Source organism: Mesoplodon densirostris, chromosome 10, assembly GCF_025265405.1.
Source record: "Mesoplodon densirostris isolate mMesDen1 chromosome 10, mMesDen1 primary haplotype, whole genome shotgun sequence".
Classification (NCBI taxonomy): Eukaryota; Metazoa; Chordata; class Mammalia; order Artiodactyla; family Ziphiidae; genus Mesoplodon; species Mesoplodon densirostris.
Genome location: NC_082670.1, coordinates 46,789,432 through 46,816,882, shown reverse-complemented (window position 1 = coordinate 46,816,882; position 27,451 = coordinate 46,789,432). Strand labels below are relative to the sequence as shown.

Here is a 27,451-nt window from a genome sequence, read left to right as displayed (position 1 = left end):
AAGAAAAAATAACTTACTTTTAGATTAATCATACCTATGTATCTACTTAGATTTCTTAACACCTGTGGCAAAATTTTTTTTTCTAAAAATATATAATTACTTTCACATGTGCGTCATTTAAAACAGCCACTTTTGTTCAGAGTTCCTGATGGCATTCTGTGGTCCAGTGTAGCAGAGATGAGTCACAGTGAGCAGAGAGGATTATGGGGTAATGGAAGGGGCCCTGGGCTGCTGGTGGAAGGGGCCCTGACTTGTGAGCAGCCTCCTTGCTGAACTCCACTGTTTCCTATGGGCTGCACCATGAAAAAATGTTGCAACGTGTTGGTTAGATTTATTTGCCTCTGTCCCAGGAATGTCACCTCCTGACCTCAACAAACTAAGTAAATAAATTCTGTCCTGAATAATTACCCTTCTGATGTGAAAATCAAGAAGTGCTTTCCAAATCAGAATGCATAGAGGGCTGATATATCAACATTTACAAGCAAAGAGTGAAACCATCTTGAATGTGAAATGTATTCTTGAATTAATGCCTGCTCAATGATGCCAGAAAATGGCCACAGATCCTGGTGGCCAAAGAAAAAGTCAAGACCCTAAAGCGAAGTCTACTTGTAGGCATAAATGTGTCTAATCTTTCAACATTAAGAATATGGCCAATTTGGCTGAAATTTTAGGTAATAAAAGTTATTACCTAAAATTTCCTGCCTAATATAATTCTTACTCTGTCCAGACAGTCAAACCACTATCCACATTTTCTTCATTACTTTATTGAAAAGATTTATCAACTGCTTTTTGTGTGCAAAGAATTGTTTGTTGGTAAATTTTAATTTAACCCAGAATGAAAGCTAGTGCTTATGAGAAAGTGTAGCTTATAAAGTGATAGAGGTTGTTTGTCTCTAGACTTGGCAGCAGCAGAAGAGCTAAACACCCAGGAAAGCCCACAACAGGTAACAGAGGTTAGCCCAGCTCTCCTTACGATGACTCCTGTATCTCCATTAGAAAATCTGAGAAGTAATAGTTTGTATTCACACATTTTCCCCTATTGCTTTAATTACATGGCATTAACATGTTAAATATAAATAATTGAGAAATAGATGGCCTACATGGGAAAAGAATCTAAAAAAAAAAAGAGTGGATATATGTATATGTATAACTGATTCACTTTGCTGTACACCTGAAACTAATACAACATTGTAAAGCAACTATACTCCAATAAATTTAAAAGAAAAAAGAAAGAATAAAGACATATGACAACTAAATGCAATGTGGTACTCTGGATTGAGCCGTGGGACAGAAAGAAAATATTGATGGAAAAAGCAGTAAAATCTAAATAAACTCTGAGGTTTAGTTAAAAAAATTAAAAAAGAAATCTCTTAGCCTATTACTAACTATGCAGTCAGATATCATCAAATTCATCCCTGCCATTGATTTCAGTGCATGTAATTCTGTAAAGTAAAGCTCATAGGGGATTTTTCCTCAAATTTATTTGCCATGTGTAAAAAACAATGACTGTATTTTGCAAATAAAAATTCCATTTTAAAAAGTGATTTATAAATAATAATATATCTTCTTATTAGAATGTAAGCTTTAAATGATAGTTCACTGCAGTATCTCCAGGATTCAGAACAATGACTTACATGTGTTAGCCATTAAATACATATCTGTTACATGAGTAATGTTCTCTGACCTTCTACTGAATCACATGGTTTATAGTCTGGCACAATTTTTATATGTAGGAATACGTTTCTCAACAGTAGACAGCAGGAACTAGGGAGGGACAATATCTATCATGTACACCATCATATTCCTGGAGACTGACAATACCATTGTGCACAAAAGACAAGTGTGCATTTTTACTATAAAATGGAGATAAAATACTTCAAATTTCAATATATTATAAAGAAAAAATAAGAAAATATATATAGGTACTCAGCTTATGGATAGCAGTGATTGTGATGGTGGCTTATTTTTATGCTCCTACTTCTGAGTTAGCCTCATGAGAGTCACCAGAGAATTGAGTTGATTTGGTACCTCTGGTTCCAAGGAGGATGCACTTCTTTTTCTCTGATGTCTGGACCTTCCCTTCCCTGTCCTGATGGAGCACTACACCATCATGTGGAGCCCTGAACACAGGCAATGTTCATCATCTCCTTTACTGCTCCTCATAAAGAGGAACAGAGTGGCCTTGGTATTATTTTAATAAAAATCCAGGACTGGGAACATTTAAATGAATGTTATTTTTCAAGGCAGTCAACTGGTGATGTTGCACATATATTTTCAGGAACCAGAAACTACACTTCTAAAGTGATGTACTATATTGATATATCATAGGCACTCAACAAATCTTACTGAATTGTTAACTTTAAGTGGTTTTTAAATTAAACAATGAAATTTTGAAATTAATTTTATAGACTGATATTTTTATTGACTATTAATTCTTATGAGTCAATCATTTTTTGGCACTTTCAGGAATGACACATGCTATAAAAATAACTTAAAAGTTACAATTTCTGCCCTTCAAAGTTTTTAAATGTTTAATGATCATTGTGATAGCAGAAAGACAGCATTGCTGTCATATCAATGAGTCAGACAATGGACACAGTAGAACATGAAAGAAACATGTTTTTTCATGTTCACTGTTGCTGTTGAAAGTTTTCTATGATTAGGATTAATTGCTTTTGAAATTTTGATCAAAATGGATCTGTCCAATTTTCTGGCACTGGCTCTCTACATCAAATCTCACCCTGGAATTACATAAATCAAAGTAGTCTGGACTTCTGTAAAAACTGGGGGAGGGGGGGAGAAAGATAGAAGTAATTTCTGAGTTGTTAGTGACTGATGGATGTTTTGATTTCACAGTTTTAGTAAAGTAAAGGTCTTACCGTAGCTGTCATAGGCATCCTCACTTACTCCATGACCATAGTCATAGTACTCAGGCACACTGCAATAGATTTAGACAGCAATGAATGTTACTGTATTCAGGAGGAGTCAACCCAAAAACTCATATGGAATTTGAATGCAAAATGTGTGCTAAGGTAATATCCCAAGAATCTCTAGGCATAAATCACATATTTGAACATAAATAATAATAGAATAATATTCATCAAATAATAGAATTCAAAGAAGAATATTCAGTAAGAAAAATACAAGTTATTGACAAAGAGTGCTATGATTTTCTCACCCCACCTCAGTACTTTATCTCTATCCTCCAATTATATAAATCAAATTTCCTCTAAAGCACAAGTATGATACTTCAAGAGAAGAGTTAAAAAAGGTGCTACATAAGATGACAACCTGGTCAATTGTGTGTGGGTTTTAATGCAATTACCTTAAGAAATATACATCAATTTCATCTTCACTTCCAAACACTGAAATTATGTTTATACTCCCTTCCAATTCTTCCACAGTATGTCCCTAGGCTTCTCAAATACATAAGCTATTTCTTCTCACTTAATATCTTGCTAGATGCTTAGCCTAATGTTACCAAGTCATAATTTTTAAAAACACTATACAAAGAGTGGAAATTATTTTAATTTAGCTTAGTATTTGGATAATTATTGCATATTTTAATTTTATTTAGGGATCTACAAATATTTGTGATACACTGTATTTTTCACTCAAATAAGCTCATTCATTTAAAGTTCTCTACCTCATCTATACAATGGAATATTACTCAGCCATAAAAAGAAATGAAATTGAGTTATTTGTAGTGAGGTGGATGGGCCTAGAGTGTGTATACAGAGTGAAGTAAGTGAGAAAGAGAAAAACAAATACCGTATACTTATACATATATATGGAATCTAAAAAAAAAAATGGTTTTGATGAACCTAGGGGCAGGACAGTAATAAAGACTCAGACATAGAGAATGGACTTGAGGACATGGGGAGGGGAAAGGGTAAGCTGGCATGAAGTGAGAGAGTAGCACTGACATATATACACGACCAAATGTAAAATAGATAGCTAGTGGGAAGCAGCTGCATTACATGAAGAGATCAGCTTGGTGCTTTGTGACCACCTAGAGGAGTGGGATAAGGAGGGTGGGAGGGAGATGTAAGAGGGAGGGTATATGGGGATATATGTATACATTTAGCTGATTCACTTTGTTGTACAACAGAAATTAATACAACATTGTAAAGCAATTATACTCCAATAAAGATGTTTTTTTAAAAAAGGAGATAACTCCAATGGAATAAAAAGAAAATGTTCAAATTCTTTTACAAAGTAATTAAAACAATGAATCAAAACCTGACGAAACTGCAAAAAATAAGAGGATAGTTCAAATCAGAAACTGATCATATTATTGAGTTCACTAGACTATCTGAAAATAAGATGAAAAGATGTTTAGTTAAATTTCACAGCCATTCTTCTTTTACTTTTATTTTTTTCTAGGTTTAATGAGGTATAATTGACAACTAAAATTTTTTCTAAATGTAAGTTTTACATCATGATGTTTTGATTATATATACATATATATGGTGTGAGATGATTACCAAAGTTAACCTAATTAACATAGAAAAATAAAGTTCTCTGCCTGAACCTTAATTTATAAGCTTATATATTTATACATATATATTTACATATATAATTTGTATATATAACTTTATAAATTATATCAATATATACTAATTCCTCTAAGTATATAAAAGTGTGTCAAGAAAATGGCTAAATATCAAATACCAAATTGAATAAGGGCTGAGGATGGGTGATAGATGCCAAAGCGTTAGGTTGGAAGGAAGAAAGAAAGGCCTAAAATTATTTGGTTGTTATTATCCTTCAAGGCAATCCCATAGGTCTCATTATATTAAATAGTTGAGATTTCATTGACAGTAAGTAAGAGAAGCAAAAAATAAAATAAAAGTTTGTATATTAGAGATGAAAAGAGAGATGGACAGAAGTTTGGCCATTTTTATCTTTCTGGGAGGCAATTGATAATGCACTAATTCAATTTCAGTGTAATGTAGCTGGGATAAAAATAGATAACCTAGGCGTTATTGCCCAGGATAATTATATACAAATTCTCTAAGAAAAATATGGTAGTAAGTTTTTCTCCCCATCTTTCTAAGACTTGAGATTGTAGAAGTCTAAAGTCATTGGCTGTTGGCTGGATGTTTATCTTAATAGAAATGATGGAACCCAGTTGAGAACCCTCACATATGTATAGCAAAGTCCTGAAAGTTTTTTCACTGATTTCCAGGATGATCAAGAATTGGCAGTCATGAGAAAGTGATTAACAAGCAGCATTCCCATGTATCAGGATGAAGAGAAAATGAGGGCACTGAGAGCAGCTGTTCCCTGCCTTCCTCACAATCAGTAAATTTCTCATGAGTACGCCTGATTATGTTTCCCAAAGTGTATGCAGACCAGTAGCAACAAAGTATGAAGCATACTTTCCCAAAGTATGAAGACCAGTAGCAACAAACACTATCTAGTAGCATTACTATGTTTCTAAATGGATTTCAATTTTGATTTCAATTGATGAAGCTGAGAGGGAAAAAGAAGAGTAGTGAGAGAGACCATGACAGAGAAGCTGAGTTATTGTCTACCATAAATGATACATACACACCAAGAGGGAATTTAAAATTTCAAAACTATAAAAGGGGAAAATGAAACATACAAGACATTTGTAAAATAATGGATAATGCAAAATAATGGACAACAATCTTAATGGACTCTTCCAGAGTCCATACCTTTGCTTATCCAAATATTACTTCTCATTTCTCCCAGAAGAAAATATTTTATGTGGACAAATGGCCACACAGTGAGTGAAATATACTCCTCAGCCAAGCTTGCAGCTAGCTGTGCCCTTGTGGCTGTGGCAGGAAACACGAGATGTGCACAGAAGTGAGGGTATCAACCTTGAGTTCACTTCCAAATGAAGAACAAGCTTCTCATCTTGGACTTGTTCACAGTCACATCCTCAGATGGTAAAATGCACTCAAAGTGTTGATCTAGTATCTACCATGCAAATACAGATAATGCTAGAAAGTCCTGAACTGCAGCATGGGAGGAACTTGTGTCTAAATGATCACATTGGAGCAGGCTTACTCTAAATCACTGCCTACCTCAGGGAATGTTTTTAGGGAACAAATAATTTTTTCTCTTTTTTGAGCCACTGATTTTTGAATCTCTGTTACAACAATTTAGTCAAAAATAAAAATAAGTATGTAGGAGTGTAGAACTGCCATTAAAAATCTCAAAATATGGGCTATTAGTTTACTGGGAGGGTGAAAAATGTAAGGAAAAAAATACTGTAGGATGGAAAGCTGATGACCCTTGTCATGCCATCACTGAATGGCAGGCTATAAGCCTAGATATATTTTGGCTCTATGGGTAAAAGCTGGACAAAGCTCAACTGTTAACATTCCTTGCTGCTTTTTTTTTTCATGTTTGAAAATCTTTTTTTGTTTGTTTGTTTTTGTTTTACAGAGTACTGAGCAGAGCTCCCTGTGCTATACAATAGGTCCTTCTTAGTTATCTATTTTATAGATAGTAGTGTGTATATGTCAATCCCAATCTCCCAATTTATCCCTCCCATCTCCTTACCCCCTGGTAAACATAAGTTTGTTTTCTACATCTGTGACTCTATTTCTGTTTTTTTTCTGCTTTATAACAAATTTAATCAGTTATACATATACATATGTTCCCATATCCCCTCCCTTTTGCGTCTCCCTCCCACCCTCCCTATCCCACCCCTCCAGGTGGTCACAAAGCACCGAGCTGATCTCCCTGTGCTATGCGGCTGCTTCCCACTTGCTATCTACCTTACGTTTGGTACTGTATATATGTCCAAGCCACTCTCTCACTTTGTCACAGCTTACCCTTCCCCCTCCCCATATCCTCAAGTCCATTCTCTAGTAGGTCTGTGTCTTTATTCCTGTCTTACCCCTAGGTTCTTCATGACATTTTTTTCCCTTAAATTCCATATATATGTGTCAGCATACAGTATTTGTCTTTCTCTTTCTGACTTACTTCACTCTGTATGACAGACTCTAGGTCTATCCACCTCATTACAAATAGCTCAATTTCGTTTCTTTTTATGGCTGAGTAATATTCCATTGTATATATGTGCCACATCTTCTTTATCCATTCATCCGATGATGGACACTTAGGTTGTTTCCATCTCTGGGCTATTGTAAATAGGGCTGCTATGAACATTGTGGTACATGACTCTTTTTGAATTATGGTTTTCTCAGGGCATATGCCCAGTAGTGGGATTGCTGGGTCATATGGTAGTTCTATTTGTAGTTTTTTAAGGAACCTCCATACCGTTCTCCATAGTGGCAGTACCAATTCACCCTTGCTGCTTTTTAAAAAAGGTTTAAAGAAGTTATGAGCTCAAATAAGAATGGGCCATTTTTCCAGAAGAAATAAAATTGAATAGAGCTTTGCTAAGGGAAGTTATCTCTGCCTAATTTATGTGTTAGTTCTATAATTTAAAAATGAGAGAAGGTTCAGAAATTTAGGGTTTAACAGGATTAGAGAAGTCAACTGTTTCTGTATTCCCATAGCAAGAGACAATGAGTGTTGTTCAAAGATGCCCTTACATCTTCCCATTAGACTTTGCTACCATATACAATCCCAGGGGCAACCCTCGGGTCCCCAAACATGTATGGAAACATGTTGCAAAAATTGTGAAGTCCCAATTGAGGGCATGCTCTATTTTAATCATTTCAGATATGCCCAGAGATAAGACCATTTATCCATAAGGATAAGGAAGGACCTTCTGCTAAATCTGGCTTAAATCCCAGAAAAGAGAACCAAGGTTGCCAGATGCACTCACCAAAAAATTTATTTCAATGCTGTTGCTTAGATGCCTCTTAACCTCTGCTTAGCAGGATTTTGTAATTGTTATTGCCTGTGGAGTGTTTCCCAAAGGACCTTTCTATTGTAGTTATTCTGTTCCTTTTACACTAAATTATATTGAATATTTTGTATGGGGAAGAAGGTCAAAAACAAGAAAGATATTCTATCATGTTATAGGTTGTGAGGCTTCAAAGAACCATATGAAGACCTAATCTTCCCAGACTCTAGATTTTGATCTGGTTGCAGTAATTGGAATTGAACTTGGATTTTCTCTTTTAAGCAGAAGGTAGTTTTTTTTTTTTTTTTTTTTTTTTATGTTTGTTTGTTTGAATGAGAAGACGGGTATTCACTCATATTTGGATGATGAGAGGGCTGGGCCACAGAAGAATTCAAGCTGTTCCAAAATCCATTTGGCTCTTCTTTCAATAAGAGAGACTTACAATCTCAAGACTACATTTCCTAGTATTCCTTACATTTGAGTGTGGCCATGTGCAGAGTTATGTATACAAATTCTTCATGATTTGCATAAAATTAAATTCACTGTCCTCTACTTCTTTTCAGCTTTCATGTAATTGGCTGCAAACGTCAATGATTGGAGCCATTTTGGAAGACGTTAATGATGGTGTAATGGACGGTATCTTAGTATTTTCCAAAATTTATTTGTTGAAATCTCAATCCCCATTGTGATGGTATTAAGAGATGAGACATTTGGGAATTAAATTAGATATGGAGGGTGGAGCCCTAATGAATGGATTAGTACTCTTTAAAAGGGGGACCCCAAGAGAGCTCTCTTGTTCTCTTTCTACCATGTGAAGATACAAGAAGACAGCAGTCTGCAACCCAGAAGAAGAACCAGAACCCAACCATGCTGGCACCCTGACCTGGGACTCCCAGCCTCCAGAACTATAGGAAATAAATTTCTCTTGTTTATAAGCCACCCAGTCTATGGTATCATGTTATAGCAGCCTGAACTAAGACAGATGGCATTCCACTAGCCTGGAAGCCTGAATGGTGTCATGAAGCAAAGCCCACCTATTTGCCTTGCTTTATTATGTGTGAAGGAAATAAATGTTTCTCTTGTTTGGGCCACTGAATTGTCGATCTCCTTATAATGGAAACTTAGCCCATATCCCAAATAATTGAGTTGGCAATTAAAGCAATCCTTTGAAGATTTATTCAGTAAATATTTGTTCAATGAATAAATGATTAAATAAAATAATTCAAAATAATAGAACATTTTGCTAAAATATCATTATAAAATTTTTTGTATGCTTCAGAAGTGATGTCTACTTACATCAACAACAATGGGAACAGTAAAGAAGAAAAACAAACCACAGGTACAATAACCAAGATATGGAAGCAACCTAAATGTCCATTAACAGATGAATAGATAAAGAAGATGTGGTATATATATGCAGTGAAATACTACTCAGTCATAGAAAAGAATGAAATTTTGCCATTTGCAACAACATGAATCGACCTGGAGGGTATTATGCTTAGTGAAATAAGTCAGACAAAGACAAATACTATGTTTTCACTTAAATGTGGACTCAAATTTTTTTAAAAAAAAACAAACAAATACAACAAAACATGAACATACTCACAGATACAGAGAACAAACTAGTGGTTACCAGAGAGGAGAAGCATAGGGGTATAGGCAAAATCAGTGAAGATGATTAAGAGGTACAAACAGATGTAAAATAAGTGTAAAATAAGTTACAAGAATGTAGTGTTCAGAGATAGAATAAAGTCAATATTTTATAACAACTTAAATGGAGTATAATCTATTGAAATATTGAATTACTATGCTATATATAAACTGAAATTAATATAATATTGTAAGTCAAATATAATTCAATAAAAAAAGAAAAATAATCACTCATTTTCTGGTATGAATGAAATTCAGTTTAAAAGTTTAAAAATATTGTAACTGACCTATGCATGTGTAATTTTTATATTGTTATATTATTTTTCAATTTTAAAAGCATATATGGCTTGGCTAGAAAAAGTAAACTAAGATATTAGCTCTATGACATTCATTTCATTATTTCAGAAAGCCATATTGCATTACTTTTGTTTTAATTTATCGTGTTAATTAATTATGTTATGTAAAAGTTAAAAGTGAACAAATGAATTCAAACACAACAAGGTTATTTAATTTGAATGGACATTATTATTCCATCTTATATTTTAGAAACTATAGCAATCAAGGTTTGTCAACACACTGTTACAATTAGGGAGGTGTTAATTAAAATTATGACAATTATTGGTGGTTTGGAATAAAATAACTCTAGTAGTTAGATATAATTTTCCTAGGAACTGGTGTATATATATAAAATCAGGATAGGACATGTTAGCTGCATTAACTCATTAATCCATGTCTAGTTATTTGTAAAAAAATTCTACACAACATTTTGGCTTTTTGACATCAAGACTTAGACACTAATAAACATTTGGAAAAAATAAATAAAAGTTTTGGCAGAAAAAAATACCATATTAATTAATTAATGGTTGATTGTAAAATTTGAAAAAATCAGAGATGGACAATTTCAGTTCTTTTTTGGAAGAAGAACATTTTACCTTAAATAGGCTATGTTAGCAGTTTTCTAAGACAACTAATTAAATGGAAATTAACACAATAGAAAAAATTAGGATGAAATTTGGTTTCTAGGAAACCATATAATACCTTCACCGCAATCAAGCTATTTTTGAAGCAAGTGAGTCCGCCTGTGCCATGTTGACACTGCAATTTCCATCATGCTTCTCATCCAGCACTTGGTGCTCATGTTCCTGTGGTCAGAACACTGATGCTGGGACAGACCTGTTCACAGGTCAGTCAGACTAACCAAGCTTGTAAATGAAATCTTTTAGATGTTCAATTATTGCAAAAAGAGATATTGACAGTAATATAAATGAATCTCTGTTCCATAGGATGTGCTCATATAATCAAACCAGTTAGACCTGTAAAGTGGGGAGGAAACAGAGGAGGCAAGTTGTTAAACAGCAACACTTTGCTTAATTTTTTTAACTGTCTACTTTGATAAGATATAAAAATTATCAGGGATGATTAAACACTTTACAAATACACCAGATATTGTTGTCGCCTGGTAAGATTAAAACTCTCACATTCATAGTTTCAGGTTTATTTTGCTTATGCATTGTGTCCTTCATTTCAATCTTTTTCTGATTCTTGACTAAGCTGTAGATTTTGGGGTATGAAAGTAGGACAAATAGATGAGTGTGTGTTTCAATTAAAGCTTTATTGATTATTTTCTGAATTGAGGAGGAGTAAAAACTTCAAAATAATATTTCAGATGAAAAGATAAAGGGATTTAATTACTGTATTAATATGATGGAAATATAACTACCCAACTATTCTTAGCACTTAAGTGGGTTCACTTAATGGTTGTTCTCTTAAGCATTTACTCTGCAACTTTGTTATACTGTGCATTTACACTGTATTTCCAGAGATATTTGTTAAGTAAAGGTAAATTTATAGCCCAGCCCCGCCCCTCAAATTGAAAATTGATAGTTCATTTTTTAAATCCATTTATATGATGATCAAATCCTTCTGTTAAATTTCATAAATCTTCAAGAAAGTTCCATTTACAAAGCTGGGAATCTAGTGTGTAGATTAATGAGGGCAACACACAAGTTCATGAATCAGTTCTCACCACCAATGACAACCTCCCTCAGTGTTATTCAGGACATTAACCAAACATTGGTGGGAAGGAGGCATGAGAGACCCTTCACCAAACAGCTCAAGACTCCACAGTTTTCTTTAATGTCATGTTACCTACTAATTCTCATAGCTGTTCCCAGATCTTCCCTGGGGGAGGGGGGGACATCTCCTATTATTTCCAGCACTGAAGGTGAAGCTTGCCAAAATAGGATCAACTTTATGCTTACATTAGAGAATATGACCTATTTGCAAAAAGGTTCTTAAAAATGATTTCATTTGTCCATATTTTCTAAGACAAACCTTACCTTCCCACAGAAACTAGTTGCATTGTCTCTCCTGTCTCACTTCTCAATATATTCTTTCATTTTCATTATTCCTGGCTACACATGTAACAGGACGCTAACCATTAAAAAACACAGCAGCTACATGTAGATATTCAGTCTATTTTGTAAAACACTAAAAATAAAACAGGTGGCACTGAAGCAGCCCTCATGGAAATTACAGTCAAGCAGAAAAGCAATTAAACAAGAGATAAGGAGTGACTCATTAATTTTTTTCATTCATCAAACCTTGAAAAGAAAGAGAAGTTAACTACTCAAGTGAAATGGAATGAAGAAGACTGACAGGTATGGCATCAGGATCAATCAAGTCTCAGAGGCAAGAAAAAGCAAGGCCTGAGCAGCTACTACTTCTGAGCAGGAGGGGGCGAGTGTGAGCGAGACAGGGCTCAACAACAGATATGAGAAAGATGCAGGGGTCACATCTTGAAGGACCTTTATTAGTCATGGTCAGGAGTTTGGATCTTACCTTACAAGGCATTGAAGACAAGGAATGATTTAAGAAGGAGACAGGAGAAGCTTCAAGATGACGGAGGAGTAAGATGTGGAGATCACCTTCCTCCCCACAAATACATCAGAAATACATCTACATGTGGAACAACTCCTACAGAACATCTACTGAACGCTGGCAGAAGACCTCAGACCTCCCAAAAGGCAAGAAACTCCCCATGTACCTGGGTAGGGCAAAAGAAAAAAGAAAAAACAGAGACAAAAGAATAGGGACGGGACCCGCACAAACAGGAGGGAGCTGTGAAGGAGGAAAGTTTTCCACACACTAGGAAGCCCCTTTGTGGGCGGAGATTGTGGGTGGAGGAGTGGGAAGCTCCGGATCGAGGGAGCACAGAGCAGCAACAAGGGTGCAGAAGGCAAAGCAGAGAGATTCCTGCACAGAGGATCGGTGTTGACCAGCACTAACCAGCCCAAGAGGCTAGTCTGCTCACCTGCTGGGACGAGTCAGGGCTGGGAGCTGAGGCTCAGGCTTCGGAGGTCAGATCCCAGCAAGAGGACTGGGGTTGGCTGCGTGAACACAGCCTGAAGGGGCTAGTGTGCCACAGCTAGCCGGGAGGGAGTCTGGGAAAATGTCTGGAACTGCCAAAGGGGCAAGAGACTTTTTCTTGCCTCTTTGTTTCCTGGTGTGCTAGGAGAGGGGATTAAGAGGACTGATAAAGGAGCTCCAGAGATAAGAGCAAGCCACAGCTATCAGTGCAGACCCCAGAGACTGGCATGAGATGCTAAGGCTGCTGCTACAGCCACCAAGAAGACTGTGTGCAAGCACAGGTCACTATTCACACCTCTTCTCCTGGGATCCTGTGGAACCCACCAATACCAGGGTCCCATGATCCAGGGAAAACTTCCTTGGGAGAACACATGACGCACCTCAGGATGGGCAATGTCATGCCAGCCTCTGCCTTCGCAGGCTCACCCTGCACTCCAAAACCCTCCTTCTCCCTGGCCTGAGTGAGCCAGAGCCCCCAAACCAGAAGCTTCTTTAACCTCGTCCTGTCTGAGCGAAGAATAGACACCCTCAGGTGACCTATATGTAGAGGCAAGGCCAAATCCAAGGCTGAATCTCAGGAATGGTGCAAACAAAGAAGAGAAAGGGAAATCACTCCCAATAGCCTCAGGAGCAGTGGATTAAATCTCCACAGTCAACTTGATGTATGATGCATCTGTGGAATACCTGAATAGACAACGAGTCATCCCAAATTGAGGAAGTGAACTTTGGGACCAAAAAAAAAAAAAAAAATATATATATATATATATATATACACACACACACACACACACACACACACATATATATATATATATATTCCCTTTTTCCCTTTTTGTGAGTGTGTATGCGTATGTTTCTGTGTGCGATTTTTTTTCTGTATAGCTTTGCTTTTACAATTTGTCCTAGGGTTCTGTCTCTGTTTCTTTTGTTTGTTTTTTGTTTGTTTTGCTTTGTTTTTAGTGTAGTATTCAGTGCTTGTTATCAATGGTAGATTTGGGTCTTTTTTTGGTTTGGTTGTTCTCTTCTTTTTAAATTACTGAAAACAATTTTTTTAATAATTATTTTTTAGTTTTCATGTTAATAATTTTTTTTATTTTATTTTATCTTTTATTTTCTTTCTTTTTTGTTCCTTTTATTCTGAGCCATGTGGATGACAGGCTCTTTGTACTCCAGCAAGGAGTCAGGGCTGTGCTACTGAGGTGAGAGAGCCAAGCTCAGGACATTGGTCCACCAGAGACCTCCCAGCTCCACGTAATATCAAATGGAGAAAATCACTCAGAGATCTCCATCTGACACCAAGACCCAGCTCCATTCAATGACCAGCAAGCTACAGTGCTGGACACCCTATGCCAAACAACTAGCAAGACAGGAACACAGCCCAACCTATTAGCAGAGAGGCTGCCTAAAATCATAATAAGGTCACCCCAAAACACACCACCAGACGTGGACCTGCACCCCAGAAAGACAAGATATAGCCTCATCCACCAGAACAGGCACTACTCCCCTCCACCAGGAAGCTGGCACAACCCACTGAACCAACCTTAGCCACTAGGGGAAGACACGAAAAACAACAGGAACTACAAACCTGAAGCCTGCAAAAAGGAGACACCAAACATGGTAAGATAAGCAAAATGAGAAGACACAGAAAAACACAGCAGATGAAGGTGGAGGCAAAAGCCCAACAGACCTAACAAATGAAGAGGAAATAGGCAGTCTACCTGAAAAATAATTCAGAATGTTAGTCAAGATGATGGGAAATCTTGGAAATAGAGTGGAGAAAATACAAGAAACATTTAACAAGGACCTAGAAGAATTAAAGAGCAAATAAACAATCATTAACAACACAGTAAATGAAATAAACTTCTCTAGAAAGGATCAATAGCAGAATAACTGAGGCAGAAGAATGGATAAGTGACCTGGAAGATAAAATAGTGGAAATAACTACTGCAGAGCAGAATAAATTAAAAAGACAGAAAAGAATTGAGGACAGTCTCAGAGACCTCTGGGACAATATCAAATGCACCAACATTTGAATTATAGGGGTCCCAGAAGAAGAAGAGAAAAAGAAAGGGACTGAGAAAATATTTGAAGAGATTATAGTTAAAAACTTCCCTAATACGGGAAAGGAAACAGTTAATCAAGTCCAGGAAGCATAAAGAGGCCCTTACGGGATAAATCCAAGAAGAAACACACAAAGACACATATTAATCAAGCTATCAAAAATTAAATACAAAGAAAAAATAGTAAAAGCAGCAAGGAAAAAGCAACAGATAACAAACAATGGAATCCCAATAAGCTTAACAGCTGAACTTTCAGCAGAAACTCTGCGAGCCAGAAGGTTCTGGCAGGACACATTTAAAGTGATGAAAGGGAAAAACCCACATCCAATATTACTCTACAAAGCAAGGATCTCATTCAGATTTGATGGAGAAATTAAAACCCTTACAGACAAGGAAAAGCTAAGAGAATTCTGCATAACAAAACCAGCTTTACAACAAATGCTAAAGGAACTTCTCTAGGTAGGAAACACAAGAGAATGAAAAGACCTACAATAACAAACCCAAAACAATTAAGAAAATGGTAAAAGGAACATACATATTGATAATTACCTTAAATGTAAATGGGTTAAATTCCCCAACCAAAAGACATAGACTGGCTGAATGGATACAAAAACAAGACCTGTATTTACTCTGTCTACAAGAGACCCACTTTAGACTTAGGGACACATACAGACTGAAAGTGAGGGGATGGAAAAAGTATACCACGCAAATGGAAATAAAAAAAAAGCTGGAGTAGCAATTATCATATCAGACAAAATAGACTTTAAAACAAAGACCTTTACAAGAGACAAAGAAGGACACTATATAATGATCAATGGATCAATCCAAGAAGAAGATATAACAATTGTAAATATTTATGCACCCAACACAGGAGCACCTCAATACATAAGGCAAATACTAACAGCCATAAAAGAGGAAATTGACAGTAACAAAATCATAGTAAGGGGCTTTAAAACCCCACTTTCACCAATGGACAGATCATCCTAAATGAAAAGAAATAAGGAAACACAAGCTTTAAATGAAACATTAAACAAGATGCACTTAATTGATATTTATAGGACATTCCATCCCAAAACAACAGAATACACTTTCTTCTCAAGTGCTCATGGAACGTTCTCCAGGATAGATCATAGCTTGGATCATATATAAAGCTTTGGTAAATTCAAGAAAATTGAAGTTGTATCAAGTATCTCTTCTGTCCACAATGCTATGAGACTACATATCAATTACAGGAAAAAATCTGTAAAAAATACAAACACTTGGAGGGTAAACAATACACTACTAAATAACCAAGAGATCATTGAAGAAATCAAAGAGGAAATCCAAAAATACCTAGAAAAAAATGACAATGAAACCATGATGACCCAAAACTTATGGGATGCAGCAAAAGCAGTTCTAAGAGGGAAATTTATAACAATACTATACTACCTTAAGAAATAAGAAACATCTAAAATAAACAACCTAAACTTACACCAAAGGCAACTAGAGAAAGAAGAACCAAAAAACCCAAAAGTTAGCAGAAGGAAAGAAATCATAAAGATCAGATCAGAAATAAATGAAAAAGAAATGAAGGAAAGGATAGCAAAGCTAAATAAAACCAAACGATGTTTCTTTGAGAAGATAAACTAAATTGATAACCCATCAGCCAGACTCATCAAGAAAAAATGGGAGAAGACTCAAATCAATGGAATTACAAATGAAAAAGGAGAAGTAACAACTGACATTGCAGAAATGCAAAGAACCATGAGACATTACTACAAGCAACTATATGTCAGTAATGGACAACCTGGAAGAAATCAACAAATTCTTAGAAATGCACAACCCACAACCTTCCGAAACTGAACCAGGAAGAAATAGAAAATATAAACAGACCAATCATAAGCACTGAAATTGAAACTGTGATTTAAAATCTTCCAACAAAGAAAAGCCCAGGACCAGATGGCTTCATAGGCGAATTCTATCAAATATTTAGAGAAAAGTTAACACCTATCCTTCTCAAACTCTTCCAAAATATAGCAGAGGGAGGAACATTCCCAACTCATTCTGAAAGGCCACCATCACTCTGATACCAAAACCAGACAAAGATGTCACACAAAAAGGAAACTACAGACCAATAACACTGATGAACACAGATGCAAAAATCTTCAACAAAATACTAATAAACAGAATCCAACAGCACATTAAAAGGATCATGCACCATGATCAAGTGGGGTTTATTCCAGTAATGCAAGTATTCTTCAATAGATGCAAATCAATAAATGTGACACACCATATTAACAAACTGAAGGAGAAAAACCATGTGATCCTCTCAATAGATGCAGAGAAAGCTTTCAAAAAAATTCAACACACATTTATGATAAGAACCCTATAGAAAGTAGGCATAGAGGGAACTTTCCTCAGCATAATAAAGGCCATATATGACAAACCCACAGCCAATATCGTCCTCAATGGTGAAAAACTGAAACCATTTCCACTAAGATCAGGAACAAGACAAGGTTGACCACTCTCACAACTGTTATTCAACATAGTTTTGGAAGTTTTAGCCACAACAATCAGAGAAGAAAAGGAAATAAAAGGAATCCAAATTGGAAAAGAAGAAGTAAAGCTGTCACTGTTTGCAGATGACATGATACTATACATAGAGAATCCTAAAGATGCTACCAGAAAACTACTAGAGCTAATCAATGAATTTGGTAAAGTAGGAGGATACAAAATTAATGCACAGAAGTCTCTTGAATTCCTGTTCACTAATGATGAAAAATCTGAAAGTGAAATTAAGAAAACAATCCTATTTACCATTGAAACAAAAAGAATAAAATACCTAAGAATAAACCTATGTAAGGAGACAAATGACCTGTATGCAGAAAATTATAAGACACTGATGAAAGAAATTAAATATGATACAAATAGATGGAGAGATATACCATGTTCTAGGGTTGGAAGAATCAACATTGTGAAAATGACTCTAGTATGCAAAGCCATCTACAGATTCAATGCAACCCCTATCAAACAACCAATGGCATTTTTCACAGAACTAGAACAGAAAATTTCACAATTTGTAGGGAAACACAAAAGACCCCGAATAGCCAAAGCAGTCTTGAGAAAGAAAAACAGAGCTGGAGGGATCAGTCTCCTGGACTTCAAACTATACTACAAAGTTACAGTAATCAAGACAGTATGGGGGAGCGGAGGAAGATGGCGGAAGAGTAAGACGTGGAGATCACCTTCCTCCCCACAGATACATCAGAAATTCATCTACACGTGGAACAACTCCTACAGAACACCTACTGAACGCTGACAGATGACCTCAGACCCCACAAAAGGCAAGAAAATCCCCACATACCTGGGTAGGACAAAAGAAAAAAGAATAAACAGAGACAAAAGGATAGGGACGGGACCTGCACCAGTGGGAGGGAGCCGTGAAGGAGGAAAGGTTTCCACACACTAAAAACCCCTTCACGGGTGGAGACTGCAGGTGGCAGAGGGGGGAAGCTTCAGAGTAGCGGAGGAGAGCACAGCAACAGTGGTGTGGAGGGCAAAGCAGAGAGATTCTGGCACAGAGGATCGGTGCCCTCAGGCACACACCAGCCCGAGAGGCTTGTCTGCTCGGCCACCGGCACTGGGAGCTAAGGCTCGGGTTTCGGGTTTCAGTCGGAGTGCAGGGAGAGGACTGGGGCTGGTGGCAGGAAGAGAGCCTGAAGGGGTTAGTGCACCACGGCTAGCACGGAGGGAGTCCAGGGAAAAAGTCTGGAGCTGCCGAAGAGGCAAGAGACTTTTTCTTCCCTTTTCTTTCCTCGTGCATGAGGAGGGGGCATTAAGAGCACGGCTTAAAGAAGCTCCAGAGACGGGCGCGAGCCGCGGCTAAAGGCGTGGACCCCGGAGACGGGCGTGGGATGCTGGGGCTGCTGCTGCCGCCGCCACAAGGCCTGTGTGTGAGCACAGGTCGCTGTCCACCCCGCCTTCTGGGGAGCCTGTGCACCCTGCCACTGCCGGGGTCCTGCGACACAGGGACCACTTCCCCAGGAAAGCGCACGGAGCGCCTCAGGCTGGTGCAATGTCACACCAGCCTCTGCCGCTGCAGGCCCGCCCCGCACTGCACACACCTCCCTCCCCTCTGCCTGAGTGAGCCAGAGCCCCCGAATCAGCGGCTCCTTTAAACCCGTCCTGTCTGAGTGAAGAACGAATGCCCTCCGGTGACCTACGCGCAGAGGCGGGGCCAGGTCCAAGGCTGAGATCGGGGAGCTGTGAGAGCAGAGAAGAGACAGGGAAATCTCTCTGTGCAGCCTCGGAGGCAGCGGATTAAAGCTCTATGGTCCACTTGATGTGCCCTGCATCTGTGTAGTGCATGAATGGACAGCGAATCATCTCAAATTGAGGAGGTGGAATTTGAGGACAAGATTTAAGACTTTTTCCCCCTTTCCTCTTTTTACAACGAATTATCCCAAATTAATGAGGTGGACTTTGAGAGCAAGATTTCAGACTTTTCCCCCTTTTCCTCTTTTTACAACTAATTATCCCAAACTGAGGAGGTGGATTTGAGAGCAAGATTTTCGAATTTTCCCCCTGCTCACTTTTTGTGAATGTGTATGTGTATGCTTCTGTGTGAGATTTTCTCTGTATAGCTTTGCTTCCACCATATGTCCCAGGGTTCAATCTGTCCATTTTTTTTTCAATAATTACTTTTAAATTTTAATAAAGCTACTATATTTTATACTTTATTCTATTTTACTTTACCTGCTCTTTCTTTTTTCCTACCTTCCCTTCCGCCCTCCCTCCCTCCACCTCTCCTTTCTTTCTTTCTCTCCTTCTTTCCTTCCTCCCTCCCTCCTGTCTTTCTTTCCTTCTTTCTTTTTTTCTTTCTTCCTTTCTTTCTTTCTTTCCTTCCTCCCTCCCTCCCTCCCTTCTTCCTTTCAATCTTTCTTTTTCTTTCCTTCCTTCCTCCCTCCCTCCTTTCCTTCTTCCTTCCTTCCTTCAGTTCTTTCCTTCTTCCTTTCTTTCTCTCTCTCTTTCTTTCTTCTACTAATTCTTTCTTTCTACTTTTTCTCCCTTTTATTCTGAGCCGGGTAGATGAAAGACTCTTGGTGCTGCAGCCAGGAGTCAGTGCTGTGCCTCTGAAGTGGGAGAGCCAACTTCAGGACATGGGTCCACAAGAGACCTCCCAGCTCCACATAATATCAAGCGGCAAAAATCTCCCAGAGGTCTCCATCTCAACACCAGCACCCAGCTTCAGTCAATGACCAGCAAGCTACAGTGCTGGTAACCCTATGCCAAGCACCTAGCAAGACAGGAACACAACACCACACATTAGCAGAGAGGCTGCCCAAAAACATAAGGCCACAGGCACCCCAAAACACACGACCAGACGTGGACCTGTCCACCAAAAAGACAAGATCGAGCTTCAACCACCAGAACACAGGCACTAGTCACCCCCAAAAGGAAGACTACACAACCTACTGAAACAACCATAACCACTGAGGACAGACACCAAAAACAATTGGAACTACAAATCTGCAGCCTGAAAAAAGGAGACCACAAACACAGTAAGATAAGCAAAATGAGAAGACAGAAAAACACACAGCAGGTGAAGGAGCAAGATAAAAACCTACCACACCTAACAAATGAAGAGGTAATAGGCAGTCTACCTGAAAAAGAATTCAGAATAATGATAGTAAAGATGATCCAAGATTCTATTTCCAAGATCCAAAATCTTGGAAATAGAATAAACAAAATGCAAGAAACAGTTAACAAGGACCTAGAAGAACTAAAGATGAATCAAGCATCAATTAAAAACACAACAAATGAAATGAAAAATACTCTAGATGGGATCAATAGCAGAATAACTGAGGCAGAAGAACAGATAAGTGACATGGAAGATAAAACAGTGGAAATAACTGCTGCAGAGCAAAATAAAGAAAAAAGAATGAAAAAAACAGAGGACAGTCTCAGAGGCCTCTGGGACAACATTAAATGTGCCAACATTCGAATTATAGGGGTTCCAGAAGAAGAAGAGAAAAAGAAAGGGACTGAGAAAATATTTGAAGAGATTATAGTTGAAAACTTCCCTAATATGGGAAAGGAAATAGTTAAACAAGTCCAGGAAGCACAGAGAAAATAAATCCAAGGAGAAATATGCCAAGACACATATTAATCAAACTGTCAAAAATAAAACACAAAGAAATCATATTAAAAGCAGCAAGGGAAAAGCAACAAATAACACACAAGGGAATCCCCATCAGGTTAACAGCTGATCTCTCAGCAGAAAATCTACAAGCCAGAAGGGAGTGGCAGGACATACTTAAAGTGATGAAGGAGAAAAACCTGCAACCAAGATTACTCTACCCAGCAAGGATCTCATTCAGATTTGATGGAGAAATTAAAACGTTTACAGACAAGCAAAAGCTGAGAGAGTTCAGCACCACCAAACCAGCTTTACAACAAATGATAAAGGAACTTCTCTAGGCAAGAAACACAACAGAAGGAATATACCTACAATAACGAACCCAAAGCAATTAAGGAAATGGGAATAGGAATGAACATATCCATAATTACCTTAAATGTAAATGGAATAAATGCTCCCACCAAAAGACACAGATTGGCTGAATGGATAAAAAAACAAGACCCATATATATGCTGTCTACAAGAGACCCACATCAGACCTAGAGACACATACAGATTGAAAGTAAGGGAATGGAAAATGATATTCCATGCAAATGGAAATCAAAAGAAAGCTGGAGTAGCAATTCTCCTATCAGACAACATAGACTTCAAAAAAAAGACTATTAGAAGAGACACAGAAGGACACTACATAATGACAAAGGGATCAATCCTAGAAGAAGATATAACAATTGTAAATATTTATGCACCCAACATAGGAGCACCTCAATACATAAGGCAAATACTAGAAGCCATAAAAGGGGAAATCGACAGTAACACACTCATAGTAGGGGACTTTAACACCTCACTTTCACCAATGGACAGATCATCCAAAATGAAAATAAATAAGGAAACACAAGCTTTCAATGATACATTACAAGAGATGGACTTAATTGATATTCATAGGACATTCCATCCAAAAACAAGAGAATACACATTTTTCTCAAGTGCTAATGGAACATTCTCCAGGATAGATCATATCTTGGGTCACAAATCAAGCCTTGGTAAATTTAAGAAAATTGAAATTGTATCAAGTATCTTTTCCGACCACAATGCTATGAGACTAGACATCAATTACAGGAAAAGATCTGTAAAAAATACAAACACATGGAGGCTAAACAATACACTACTCAATAACGAAGTGATCACTGAAAAAATCAGGAAATAAATATATACCTAGAAACAAATGACAATGGAGACACGACGACCCAAAACTTATGGGATGCAGCAAAACCAGTTCTACGGGGGAAGTTTAGAGCACTACAATCCCACCTTAAGAGACAGGAAACATTTCGATTAAACAACGTAACCCTGCACCTAAAGCAATTAGAGAAAGAAGAACAAAAAAACCCCAAAGTTAGCAGAAGGAAAGAAATCATAAATCTCAGATTACAAATAAATGAAAAAGAAATGAAGGAAACGATAGCAAAGATCAATAAAACTAAAAGCTGGTTCTTTGAGAAGATAAAAAAAATTGACAAACCATTAGCCAGACTCATCAAGAAAAAAAGGGAGAAGACTCAAATCAATAGAATTAGAAATGAAAAAGGAGAAGTAACAACTGACACTCCAGAAATACAAAAGATTATGAGAGATTACTACAAGAAACTCTATGCCAATAAAATGGACAACCTGTAAGAAATGGACAAATTCTTAGAAATGCACAACCTGCCAAGACTGAATCAGGAAGAAATAGAAAATACGAATAGACCAATCACAAGCACTGAAATTGAAACTGTGATAAAAAATCTTCCAACAAACCAAAGCCCAGGACCAGATGGCTTCACAGGCGAATTCTATCAAACATTTAGAGAAGAGCTAACACCTATCCTTCTCAAACTCTTCCAAAATATACCAGAAGGAGGAGCACTCCCAAACTCATTCTATGAGGCCACCATCACCTTGATACCAAAACCAGGCAAGGATGTCACAAGGAAAGAAAACTACAGGCGAATATCACTGATGAACATAGATGCAAAAATCCTCAGCAAAATATTAGCAAACAGAATCCAACAGCACATTAAAAGGATCATACACCATGATCAACTGGGGTTTATTCCAGGAATGCTAGGATTCTTCAATATATGCAAATCAGTCAATGTGATACACCATATTAACAAATTAAAGGAGAAAAACCATATGATCATCTCAATAGATACAGAGAAAGCTTTGGACAAAATTCAATACTCATTTCTGATAAAAACCCTCTAGAAAGTAGGCATAGAGGGGACTTTCCTCAACATAATAAAAGCCATATATGACAAATCCACAGCCAGCATCATGCTCAATAGTGAAAAACTGAAACCATTTCCACTAAGATCAGGAACAAGACAAAGTTGCCCACTCTCACCACTCTTATTCAACAAAGTTTTGGAAGTTTTAGCCACAACAATCAGAGAAGAAAAGGAATTAAAAGGAATCCAAATTGGAAAAGAAGAAGTAAAGCTGTCACTGTTTGCAGATGACATGATACTATACATAGAGAATCCTAAAGATGCTACCAGAAAACTACAGGAGCTAATCAATGAATTTGGTAAAGTAGCAGTATACAAAATTAATGCACAGAAATCTCTGGCATTCCTATACACTAATGATGAAAAATCTGCAAGTGAAATCAAGAAAATACTCCCATTTACCATTGCAACAAAAACAATAAAATATCTAGGAATAAATCTACCTAAGGAGACAACATACTGTATGCAAAAATTATAAGACACTGATGAAAGAAATTAAAGATGATACAAATAGATGGAGAGTTATACCATGTTCCTGGATTGGAAGAATCAATATTGTGAAAATGACTCTACTATCCAAAGCATTCTACAGATTCAATGCAATCACTATCAAACTACCACTGGCATTTTTCACAGAACTAGAACAAAAAATTTCACAATTTGTATGGAAACACAAAAGACCCTGAATAACCAAAGCAATCTTGAGAACGAAAAATGGAGCTGGAGGAATCAGGCTCCCTGCCTTCAGATAATACTACAAAGCTACAGTAATCAAGAGAGTATGGCACTGGCACATAAACAGAAAGATAGATCAATGGAACAGGATAGAAAGCCCAGAGATAAACCCACACACATATGGTCACCTTATCTTTGATAAAGGAGGCAGGAACGTACAGTGGAGAAAGGACTGCCTCTTCATTAATTCGTAATGGGAAAACTGGACAGGGACATGTAAAATATGAGACTAGATCATTACCTAACACCATACACAAAAATAAGCTCAAAATGGATTAAAGACCTAAATGTAAGGACAGAAACTATCAAACTCTTAGAGGAAATCATAAGCAGAACACTCTATGACATAAATCACAGCAAGATCCTTTTGGACCCGCCTCCTAGAGAAATGGAAATAAAAACAAAGATAAACAAATGGGACCTAATGAAACTTCAAAGCTTTTGCATAGCAACGGAAACCATAAACAAGACCAAAAGACAACCCTCAGAATGGGAGAAAATATTTGCAAATGAAGCAACAGACAAATGATTAATCTCCAAAATTTATAAGGAGCACATGCACCTCAATAGCAAAAAAACAAAAAACCCAATCCCAAAATGGGCAGAAGACCTAAACAGACATTTCTCCAAAGAAGATATACAGACTGCCAACAAACACATGTAAGAATGCTCAACATCATTAATCATTAGAGAAATGCAAATCAAAACTACAGTGAGGTATCATCTCACACCAGTAAGAATGGACATCATCAAAAAATCTAGAAACAATAAATGCTGGAGAGGGTGTGGAGAAAAGGGAACACTCTTGCACTGCTGGTGGGAATGTGCATTGGTACCACCACTATGGAGAACAGTATGGAGGTTCCTTAAAATACTCTAAATAGAACGACCATATGACCAGCAATCCCACTACTGGGCATATACCCTGAGAAAACCATAATTCAAGAAGAGTCAGGTACCAAAATTTTCATTTTAGCCCTATTTACAAATGCCCGGAGATGGAAACAACCTAAGTATCCATCATCGGATGAATGGATAAAGAATATGTGGCACTTATATAGAATAGAGTATTACTCAGCCATAAAAAGAAACAAAATTGAGCTATTTGTAATGAGTTGGACAGACCTAGAGTCTGTCATACAGAGTGAAGTAAGTCAGAAAAAGAAAGACAAATACCGTATGCTAACACATATATATGGAATTTAAGAAAAAAAAATGTCATGAAGAACCTAGGCGTAAAATAGGAATAAGGACACAGACCTACTTGAGAATGGACTTGAGGATATGTGGAGGGGGAAGGATAAGCTGTGACAAAGTGAGGGAGAGGCTTGGACATATATACACTGCCAAACGTAAGGTAGATAGCAAGTGGGAAGAAGCTGCATAGCACAGGGAGATTAGCTCGGTGCTTTGTGACTGCCTGGAGGGGTGGGATTGGGAGAGTGGGAGGGAGGAAGACGCTAGGGGGAAGGGATATGGGAACAGATGTATATGTATAACTGATTCACTTTGTTTTAAAGCAGAAACTAATAAAAAAAAAATTACAAACAACCCTATCTAAAACTGGGCAGAAGACCTAAATAGACATTTCTCCAAAGAAGATATACAGAATGCCAACAAATACATGAAAGAATGCTCAACATCATTAATCATTAGAGAAATGCAAATGAAAACTACAATGCCATATCAACTCACACCAGTCAGAATGGTCATCATCAAAATATCTACAAACAATAAATCCTGGAGAGGGTGTGGAGAAAAGGGTACCCTCATACACTGTTGGTGAGAATGTAAATTGATAGCGCCACTAATGAGAACAGTATGGAGGTTCCTTAAAAATCTAAAAATAGAACTACCATACGACCCAGCAATCTCACTAGTGGGCATATACCCTGAGAAAGCCATAATTCAAAAAGAGTCATGTATCACAATGTTCATTGCAGCTCTATTTACAATTGTCAGGACATGGAAGCACCCTAAGTGTCCATTGACTGATGAATGGATAAAGAAAATGTGGCACATATATACAATGCAATATTACTCAGTCATAAAAAGAAACGAAATTTAGTTACTTGTAGTGGGTTGGATGGACCTACAGTCTGTCATACAGTGTGAAGTAAGTCAGAAAGAGGAAAACAAATAACGTACGCTAACACATATATATGGAATCTAAAAAAAAAAAAAAAAAGTTCATGAAGAACCTAGGGAGAAGATGGGAATAAAGACGCAAACCTACTAGAGAATGGACTTGAGAACCCGGGGAGGGGGAAGTGTAAGCTGGGACAAAGTGAGAGAGTGGTAGTGTATATATGGACATATATACACTACCAAGTGTAAAATAGATAGCTAATGGGAAGCATAGCACAGGGAAATCAGCTTAGTGCTTTGTCACCAGCCAAAAGTGTGGGATAGGGAGGGTGAGAAGGAGGGAGATGAAGAAGGAAGAGATATGTGGATATATGTATATGTATATGTATAGCTGATTCACTTTGTTATAAAGCAGAAACTAACACACCATTGTAAACCAATTATACTCCAATAAAAATGTTAAAAAATAGATAAAAGACAGACATAAGTATATTTTGCCTTAAACAAATCCTTCTGCTGGTGGTGTCTTTTGTTTTAGTTGCTGTATCATCAGCACCACCTACAGTATCAAGCACATAGTAGGTACTCAACAAACAATTATTGCATAAACGAATGCATGTAGAATGGATATTTCTCTTCACAATTGCTGTCTCCCTTGTGTTTTTCCATCTCTATTTCCTTTATATTCACGAGCTTGGGCTTTTTTGTTACATTAAAACATGGTAGAGAAAATTCAGATATTAGGATAAATTATTTGAACATAATTCACAATTTATTTCATTTCATTAAATGTCACATTCAGTATCTGCAGTCTGAGCTGCTAAATGTCTAGCCTTTTTTTTTTCTTACAACTTTGCAGAGATTAAAAGGAAAGAAAAGAGGATAATTATGGGTTAACCTCAGTCAGCAGTTTAAAAAAGTATTTTGGAAGATTTGGTGGATCTTGAGAGCAATACATAAATTAAATTGGACGTTTTGGAGGCCCAAACTCAAATGCATAGATTATAAAGTAACATGACTTTCCTTAATTCCCTTTTTTTGCTTATGTTTTAATAACATTTGCAGTGAAAGACAGAATCAGCATCTATTAAATGTTATCAATATTTCTTTATTGATTTAAATCTTATTTTCTACTTCCTCACCGCTTCTACCACCTGATTTTTAGAACTGAGACATTTAAATGGAAAGTGGCCTTAAATAGGAAATTAAGTCCTTTGTCTCTTTGAAATTCTTCTCCTACCTCTCCCTCCCAGAAGGAATAATGACTCTAATAACCATAAAAACATACATCTAATAATTTTGTAACACTTAACACATTCCAAATACTGCTAAGAGTTTACATACCTTGTCATATTTAATCATCA

General features: G+C 37.1%; 1 protein-coding gene across 2 annotated transcripts in view; it reads right to left on the bottom strand.

The window, feature by feature from the left end:
- KHDRBS2 (KH RNA binding domain containing, signal transduction associated 2) overlaps positions 1 to 27,451 on the bottom strand; it is a 657,141-nt gene that overhangs the window by 21,666 nt on the left and 608,024 nt on the right. For both annotated transcript variants that reach the window (XM_060109735.1, XM_060109736.1), the window contains one exon: positions 2,880 to 2,938. In XM_060109735.1, the coding sequence (XP_059965718.1) occupies positions 2,880 to 2,938 (59 nt within the window). The remainder of the gene's footprint in view (positions 1 to 2,879; positions 2,939 to 27,451) is intronic.